This window comes from Ornithodoros turicata, chromosome 1 (assembly GCF_037126465.1).
Source record: "Ornithodoros turicata isolate Travis chromosome 1, ASM3712646v1, whole genome shotgun sequence".
Lineage (NCBI taxonomy): Eukaryota > Metazoa > Arthropoda > Arachnida > Ixodida > Argasidae > Ornithodoros > Ornithodoros turicata.
The window spans coordinates 143,875,428-143,884,949 of record NC_088201.1 but is presented as its reverse complement, the minus strand read 5'-3'; the positions used below and the strand labels follow the sequence as shown (position 1 = coordinate 143,884,949).

At 42.5% G+C, this 9,522-nt stretch overlaps 1 protein-coding gene across 1 annotated transcript; it reads right to left on the bottom strand.

Annotated features, from left to right (window-relative positions):
- Positions 1–4,340: 4,340 nt before the first annotated feature.
- LOC135378663 (uncharacterized) lies at positions 4,341–8,546 on the bottom strand. The gene is made up of 3 exons (XM_064611746.1): positions 8,312–8,546; positions 7,030–8,185; positions 4,341–6,679 (listed from the first exon to the last, which is right to left on the bottom strand). The coding sequence occupies exons 1-3, from the start codon at positions 8,432–8,434 to the stop codon at positions 5,415–5,417; spliced, it is 2,544 nt and encodes an 847-aa protein (XP_064467816.1). The 5' UTR covers positions 8,435–8,546; the 3' UTR covers positions 4,341–5,414.
- Between the last annotated feature and the right edge of the window lie 976 nt (positions 8,547–9,522).

Here is a 9,522-nt window from a genome sequence, read left to right as displayed (position 1 = left end):
CAGCGTGCAGCAATTATAACACAGAATGAGATTCATTTCTTTGTACTTTTGTTTGCTTGCACATAAATATTTCACAAGAAATATTACAGAGTGTAAAAGGAGAACAGCATTCGCTACACCCTGTAGCTCTTATCATTTTTAAACAAACCAGTTTTCATAACCACACTACCATTCACTAAATAGGGGAGTCACTAATGATTCAAATGAGATAAAATATCATTCCATCATCATTGATTGCAAACTTCACGCAAGAATAAGCAAGTGCTGTGCGTCGTATTTTTCTTATAAGAAACACCAAATCTCGCCGCGTTAAACACAAACAGCAATGATTTTTTTTGTAAAATCGTTGCTGTTTGTTTGTTGTTTGTTGTTTAAAAATGATAAGAGCTACAGGGTGTAGCGAATGCTGTTCTCCTTTTACACTCTGTAATATTTCTTGTGAAATATTTATGTGCAAGCAAACAAAAGTACAAAGAAATGAATCTCATTCTGTGTTATAATTGCTGCACGCTGTTCCTTGATGTATAGGCAACATGCATTCCTGAGATGCTGTTTCTTTTTTGCTTTGGGACGGTCGACTGGCGATATCGTATTACATCCGGCGCGAAGGCCTATTGTTTCGCATTGGCATATGCGTGTCCCGGTTGAAAAAAACATCAGAAAAATTCTGGTGTTTTTTGATGTTTCTGATGTTCACACCAGGCTACCGTGATGCTTCTGATGTGCACATTAGAGGAGCTCAGTGCTCACACCAGGTCGTTGTAATGTGCCTGATGCCAGCATCAAAGCTGTCTGGTGTTGATGCAGTCTGATGTCATATTTTTGATGTCCGCCTCAAAGCAGCGTAGTGTTCATGGAGTCTGATGTCATCGTGCTTGATGTCAACATCAAAACAGCCTAGTGTTCATGCAGTCTGATGTCATGTTCGCTTGATGTCAACATCAAAACAGCCTAGTGTTCACACAAAACTAATGTGTTTGATGTGCAAATCAAAGTGGCCTAGTGCTGACCAGGGGTGGGCGCAATAGCAATACTACACTTTGTGCTATAATGCTAAAATATCACAAAAACAGGTATGTCATAATACTAGATACTACAAATATGTTTTAAAATGTGTAATATATACTAAAAATGCAAAACCCTACCGCACCAAGCGTGCGGGTTTAAGCGCGAGATTTTCCGAGCGCATGAGTGTGGTAACTATACGGAGAAGTTGAAGTCTCTGCCGCAAGTGGTGTCGCGGGCGCATTTTAAAAATGGCGATCCCCAGTGTGGAAGGTACGGCGTGTGACACGAAAAAGTAAATTTCAAAAGTTTATCCTAAAAGTTGAGGTCCGAAAGTTTGCGGAGCGGGTTGTGTCGGTTGCGTTGGTCCATTATTTTGAGTTGTGTCTCAGTAACTGCATATATAATTTGATTGCTATCTTCCCGTGTGTCGGTGCAGTGATATATTGTGAGTGCTACTCTGGTGAATTAATTATTTTTATGTCAGGCCCTAATGGGATAATACATTATGGTAATAAAGACTAAATACATGACTTTTTGAAAAGCCCTACGCGTACAGAACATTTATTTCACGATTACAGTGCCTGTTGCATGAAACTATTACGCATTACTAACTATATGGCTTTAATAATAACATATCCTTTAAAATTCAATCTTCGAGCGGTTTCTAGAATATATAGTTTAATGTTGTCAAAATTGTGACCAGGAACGTTAAAGTGTTCGGCGACTGCTTTGGGGAGTTCGTTGGACGTGTCGGTTCTGTGTCCGGTAAGGCGGTTGTTCATTTGTTGGCCGGTTTCCCAATACATTTCACCAATACATTGGTTTAGATCCACACGTGACAGACGTGATAGGGAGTCTTATCTCATATACAAGTTCAACGCTCTTCACCCGTCCGGTATCAACAAATCACAAGGTACCCTAGAAACACTTCACAAATAAAATATGCTTTTCCCTTCTATTTCATTATCATCTGTTATGTTCTGCATGGCCACTGCTTTCTGCTCTCTTTATTGCATGCCACAACTTTGTATTACAAATATATATTTAAAAAAAAAACCTTTGCTCGTTCTGGAATTTTCCCCACGTAACCACTAACCTCCTTATCTTTCGCTATGCTTGCCAATTCTTGCCTGTTGTCCCGTTTCGTCCACGTGTTCGTGAACCTTCCATTTTTCTGTAACCGGTCTGTAGCCTAGATCACTACGTTCACGTAATCCCCTCCACACTCTAACAAAGCAGCCATTCACTCCGGCCGTAGAAACCCGTACGGACCCTTTCTTCCCACCGGGCTGTTGACCCACAATTCGCAGGAACCTTTAAACACGTCACACCTAACCCTTTAAATACCATGCCAATGATGAGGACGGTGCCCAGAAGAAGAACAGTCTCTGTTCGAAATATCGGCGGCTTCTGTCCTGAGGCAACTCCCTTCCTACATCTCTACCGGTTCGCTGGATTTCTACCCATCTAAATGGGAAACTTGACGGGTAAGAAATGGCAGTCTGCCTTACAAATTGTGGGCTCCTCATGAACCACTACGAAATATTTACCATTCAGAGTAGTGCGACTCTCCATTGTAGAAGTGATAGCAAGAACGACATTCTATGGAAACACGAACTCCTCCTCCAAAGCATGACTGACTAGGGAGTATATTCACCCATCCAATACAAGTGATACAGCAACGCGCAAAAAACATAGCAGGCTCCATAGTCAACGACAACATCAGCAAAACGACCCGTACACCCAGTACAGTGGAACCTGCAGCCTCCCACGTTGCAAAACATGCGGGCATGTTCAACACGCCAACTCCATCAGAAGCACTGTGAGCAATTACACACACTCTATCAACCATGCATTCATTTGTACAAGCTCCAATTTTATATACTGCATTGAATGTTGTGGCTGCTCTATACAATACATTGGTAAAACTCGACAACAAATGAACAACCACCTTACCGGACGCAGAACTGACACCTCTAGCAATCTCCCCAAACATTTTAATGTTCCTGGTCACAATTTTGACAACATTAACCTATATATCTAGAAACAGGGTTCAGATCCACACTTGACCGACGTGTCAGGGAGTCTTACCCGTTCAGTATTAACAAATCACAAGGCATGCTAGAAACACTTCACAAATAAAATATGCCTAGACCTCTTGCTCCTATTCTAACCCCTCTCTCATCAATCGATACTCTCATGTGCTCCATGGCCACTACCCTTTGCGTTTTTTATTGCATGCCACAACTATTGTATTACAAATACATATCCTACAAAAAAAAAACATGCTTTGCTCGCTCTTCAATTTTCCCCACGTAACCACTACCTCCTTATCTTTCGGAATGCTCTCCCATTCCTGCCTGTTGTCCCGTTGTTCGTGAACCTCTTGTTTCTGTATCCAGTCTGGAGCCAAGATCACTTCATTCACATAATCCCCACCACACTCTAACGAAGCGGCCATTCACTCTGGTCGTAAAAGCCTGTTTGCACCCTTTCTTCCCTCCGGGCTGTTGACCCACAATTCGCATGAACCTTTAACACGTTATACCTAACCCTTTAAATACATGCGAATGATGAGGATGGTGCCCAGAAGAACAGCTTCTGTTCGAAATATTGGCAGCTCTCATCCTGAGGCAATTCTTTTCATAGCAAGAATGAGGTATTCCACGAACAGGTCATGCATGGCAAGTTTGAGACGTTCACTAAAGGTGCGTGCAAGGCCCCTAATGACATACTTATCTCCCAGTTAAATAGTGTGCCAATTTGCAAAAAAACATACAGGAGTGCGAAGGTGCAGCGACATTACACCCATTTTTTTAGAGCATGAACTGTTGTCATTGACGTATATATGGCTGAGTCACACAGGCGCAATGGCCAGAGCCCACTGGTAAGGCAGAAAAGTATTAATGTCTCAAGAAGTTGTACGGTAATACGTGTAATACATGTTTTGGTGGTTTATAGTAATACAAACACATTTTGAAAATGTGTAATATATTACATAATGCTAATGTAAGATGTGTTGCAGTAATGCCATTATAATACAATATATTTACTACATGCCCACATGTTTACCTTGCATGTTCGGTTTTCATTAGTGATCAGCAGTGCACAAGCTTAAGATGTGTCTGTCATGTCTGCCAGGCCTCCATCATTCTCGCATCACATGATTTGACATGACATATAAAGCTTTTTTTTAAATATTGCCATAAGTCCACTCTTTTAAGGGTTCAGAGGGTTATGTAATATATAGCTTACTCACATGTTTTTGTGCTGAGAGCATATTTATTTATAGCAGAGAAAAGGCAGAAAAATAAATATGGAATCTGTTCGAATATGTGTTGCCATTCAAAACCAGTGATTTATTCTACTGAGTACAAGGGCATCTGGAACCATATACACACAAAAGCTTCAACAAACATCCATTCATATGAGCACACAGGACTGCGAAAGTTTTTGTCTATGGTGACAACAGACAAATATTAATGCCAGTGGGTGGCCCCATACCTTTTGAATTGCGTGCTTATTTTGTACACAATGTCAAGAGTTAGAGAACAGTACTAAAGCGATTATTTATACGAAGCATTAAGCGATATGCATAGAACACAAGTAAAAAATAGTGGAGACAATGTAGTGCCAGTCTGTCAGTACAGCACTACACACCGTAATTTGTAGTACATCCTGGAACAAAACAGTGTTGACAACAGTAGGACTAAAACACTTTAAAGGGGCACTCAAATGCAAAATCAAGTTCACTTCAAATTATGTTACACACTATTTTAATTTCATACAGGTTATAATTCTAAACTATTCAAAATTATACGGAACTCTTTCTTGTTTCGGCGCTAAGAAGTGAACGTCAATGCATCGGTGTTTCTAATCCATGCTGCGCATGCATGCAGGTGCCACACCATGGAGCAGTCCTGGTGAAAAACATAGTGTGTGTTGCAAAGCAAACTGGCGTCACTGTCCGAAAGAGGTGGAGATAAATGTTGTCAGTGAAACATTTGCGAGAGCTGTTGTAGGCTGCAATCCAGTGAGTTGGTACTGAAAAATGCAGCAGTGCGCATCATACCAGGCATATATGGAACACAGTGATTGGACCTGTTCTAAATCCACACACAAACAATAGGTGTGCACGCTTCTCCTGCTGTCTCAATGGATGCTGTCAATCTGCTTCCTGAGATCCCATTCTTTGCCATTTTTTGTGCTGTTTTCATTGCACTTGCATTGTGTGAACTAATTTTGTTTGAATTGTTGTAATTCCAACATGGACTTTAATTTGAGAAAAAGTTGTTTTTACATTTGAGTGCCCCTCTATACTGTCAAATCAGTGCTCCTCAAGATCAACCCCTATTGTTTGACTAGAAATGTTTTTTTTTTTTTCGTTTAGCGTCATTTTCACAGTGCTAATCCGTCTCATAGTCGTTTGGGATGTCTGCAACAAAACAACTTGTTTTTTGCTGAATGTGTATGCACAACGCACATATATCGTCTTTGAATAGCAGGCACAGACCTTCCTGTTGTGGTGGGTGTTCACACCGGTGCAAGTATGAAACACCGAAGGCTTCTGATGTCAGTAGTCTTTGGCATACAAGAATGATTTCCTCTTTAACACTAAATATATGCATCACCCTGTAATAATCCCCGCTTGCTCCTTGAATATACTGGGAACACGTCTTTTCCGTTCGTGTGTATGTGGCACTGTGAAGAACAAAACCATGAATACGTGCCCTGAAAAATTCAGTAATTTCAGGCAAAGTCCCAAAGTGACGCTGGAAAAGCTCAAGTACAAAGTTCTCCAGAGCGCCAGGACGCACTACTGGACTCCCTAGAACATGTGTCTCATAAGACTTAGTTTTTGTTGCCGAAATTTGCAGTCGACGAGTCTCCAACCGAGGCGGCATAGCAGTTACCCTCGTGAGGTATTCCAGAGCTTGTTGCATGACGCACCGTTCAGTCACTTGCATTGGGACGCCCTTTGCAGCAGAAACCAGTTTTAGAATACCACCATTGCCACCCTCAAATGGAAAAGTTGATGTTGCCCAGAGTGGCCCTGTCAGTCTCACCGATTTTGCCAGATGGAGCAATTGGTGCACATTGAACGTGGCTGCTGCTTCCCCATACAGTGCTGAGACTTGCTGAACGAAGGTCTTAAGCAACTTGCTAGCTTGTGCGATATCTCTTTCCGTGACCGTTTTTTTAAGCAACAAGTAAGTGCTGTGGCTGAGAAGGGCAAAGTGTCTCAGAAACCTATCTGGCAGCACACCTTGCAAGCATGGAAGAGCATAATACAGAAGCCAATATTTCCATTCTGTTGCTTTCCATAGAGCCTTTTCGCTAACACCTCTTGGTAGACGGGTAAATGTCAGTGGTGGATGGATCAGAGCAATACGGTCATTAAGTAGCTGTAGTTTGTTCCCAATGTACCAAGGCGCTCCAGTTGTAGTAAGCCATAGATCTGTGAGCTGTGCTGTAACGCCTTCTAAAACACAGTGGAGGTAATCAGGTGGGAACCCCCAGACTAAATCAAGGCTTGAAAGTTTCACAAGCGGAGAGAGGCCCTTGATGCCATCTATAACACGGCCTTCACGAGCAGCAGCCTTCATTGTATGTACCACCAAATCATGCGTTCTTTCGATGACGTCCTCTTCATAGGGGTACTTAATTATGCCTGAAAAAATGTAGTCAATCAGACATTTGCTTCTGCAAGCTCAGGTCACATTTTCCCTACATGGGCTTATGAAATGTAAATTATAAAACCAGAATGGCAGCACAGATGCACAGAAACTATAGTTTATCACCATGTGCACGTAGAAGTGCCTAGTTCAAACCGTCACATTTAATTATAAGCATCCAGTTAAACCATCAGTTATATATCACATAAATCACAGTAACTTCCCAATTTTCTTCCACACTAATGTGAACCACTTTTGAAATGCTTAATACTTTTGATGCGGAGAACCCCTTTTCTCAGGAAGAAACCTTCCCGAAACACAGATTGATGTAAGAAAGCAAACTTACCTTCAACAATGGTTCCTTGTTGCATACACCATGGGCAACCATAGTACCCATTGTACTGCTTGTGATTTAGTAGCGCTGCACGGGCAGGGGAATCTACACAGCTCAGGATGGGAAAGATGCGTGAGCGTACAAGAGTGCTGCCATATGTCCATGCGATGGTTCCAACCTTGATGACCTCATCAACAAATGCCTTCATAAACAGATGGGTTGGCGGGTGTTCCTTGGCAAACCATAATCCGGCTACAATTATGTGTCTCCATCGATGTAGGACACTGAGTTCGTTGAGCATAACTTGTATTGGCCAGACTGACGATTTGCTTGATTTGAATACCGGAGACCCATCTGTATTGATGGTAAGTGTCAGGTCATCGCTGGTCATGCAGAACCGTTGCCGTGTTTCGTGGTATAGTGCGCCATCGGTTATGTCACTGCAGTCTGACGATCTTTGCGAGGATGCAATGCGCTGTAGATTACTTCCCACAATGGTACCAGTATGTCTCAGAAGGTGTTGCAACTGTCGACGAAGGTCAAGTGTTACAAAAAATTTGCCTTCTCTGATTAGCACCTGCTCAGTGGTTTTACGTGAGCAGATCTTGCACTGCAGCATGGCACCGATATCAGTTGACACAGGAAGCATTTCGTAATTGCAGGTGCCACAAAAATAATGCATGTTCATCGTGCCCTTCTTTCGTAGATTCCAAAGCTTGCGGAAGCCATATTTGCTGTTTGGAAATACATCTTTTCCAAGAAGAGCATTGATAAGCTTCAACAGAAGATCAACTTGACTCCAGGATAAGCCAGCTGAAACCACATATGTTAATATAAGTAGCAAGCCCTGCAACACGGTCGTGTTTTGGTATGGTAGCTTTTCATCGCCATAATCTCTGAGAATATCTTCGAATTCGGCGTCTACGTTAGTATCGACTTCTGCGTTGTCTTCTTCCCTGAGTGGATTCGGGTTTGGTGCGGTTGGAAGTCGATCTTCAAACTCTTCCTCAGCAGAGATGTCGCGTGGTGTTGCAAGTAGATCGTCTAGCTCATCCTGATCAGAGATGTCGTTCAGATCATCTGAGTCACTCTCGCAGGAGCCACAGCTCTCGTCATTCTCCGGAGTCTGCGCTCCTTCGACTTCATCCTCAATGGTGTCCTGCAGTCCCTATTACAGAGAATTAAATTTGGTTGCAGAAACCCATGTTGTGGGGCATGTTTCATGACTTGGATAGTTATCAGAATGAATCACAGAATGAATTAGAATATCAGTTTTTGATGGTCGTGTACTTACTGACGAAGCTGGGTGGACAGATGCGCGACGCCGATCATTAAACAATGTTTGTCTTGGCACTTTGGGCCTTTCCTGACTTGGTTCCAGGTAGAGCTTGTACCTCCCCCGTTTCTCACCTGCCATCTCGAATACGGCGCTACACGCCGCTCAAGTAAGGTGTTCGAATATTTCGAATGTGTAGATATGCCGTGATTTACTTTTTGGGACAAAGTAGCGGGAAACATTGACGGAACGACTTTGTGTCTTTCTACATTGTGTCTTTCTACTTTTCTACTTTGTGTGTAAATATAAACGTTTTCCGGAACATTGTCTTCTCCGAAAACATTTAAATGTATTTTTTTTTAAAAACTGATTTTCTGCGCAACGAAGCCAAGCCGAGCCCACGGCCAAGCCGGCCGAGCCGCCGAGAGCCGAGCCAAGTCGTCGTTTCGTATCGTGCGCGCGTCTGCGATCATTCTCGGTTTGCTGCACGCGGTTTTCAATGTGGGTTTGCGCTGCTCTATTGCAGCTAGTTGGGATGTATTTTGTGTATGTTAAGTTTCTTCTGGATGACGTGAAGAAGGTGACACTATCGACATATATAAAAGACTTCGAACCCCTAGATGTCAACGACTACAACGCAGATCATGTGTACAGTTGTTTCTGGGGTGGCGATGAGAAGACGCGCGGAGGATACTACGACGCGAAGATCTTGTACATGGCAGGTAAGTTTGCAACTCGTTTTCTCTTGAGGAACCATTCATTCATGTGTGAAAGTGGGCAGTTTCAAAGTTACCGCTGTCACCGGCAGCTATGTGATGAATAGACGCAAACGCGTTCCAGCCTTCATGGCGACGCTACAGCATTTTGCTTATGTTCTAATAATTCGACTGGACTGTCATAACGAGTGTACGTCATATTGAAGTTGCAACTTTATATCTGTTCGTCTCGATCTTTCCTGTGGTTCCGGGTTTAACCAATTTTAATAATCAGATTGCTTTCGTCCTTGCTAGTGCGTTTCGCGTTCAGCATGCATTTTTGTTAAACTACTTAACTTTTGTGAACTTTCTTCTCAGAATCAAAACAAGAAATGGACTGTTACTTAGATGCGGACAAGCGCAACAGGTCAACGAAGACTGTGCCGTCCAAGACAGGGAGGAAACCGAGAGAAAAAGAAGTAGAGTTTAATCAGATAATTTTCTATATTTAATGAGCATTCCTTGTTGCCCATT

What these genes read in the sequence shown, in the direction of transcription:
- LOC135378663 (XM_064611746.1), bottom strand. Translation starts at nt 8,434, where the DNA reads ATGGCAGGTGAGAAACGGGGGAGGTACAAGCTCTACCTGGAACCAAGT. An exon ending in CTGTCCACCCAGCTTCGTCA is followed by an intron (nt 8,186 to 8,311) that starts GTAAGTACACGA and finishes TCTCTGTAATAG; the next exon opens with GGACTGCAGGACACCATTGA. An exon ending in ACAAGGAACCATTGTTGAAG is followed by an intron (nt 6,680 to 7,029) that starts GTAAGTTTGCTT and finishes ACATTTTTTCAG; the next exon opens with GCATAATTAAGTACCCCTAT.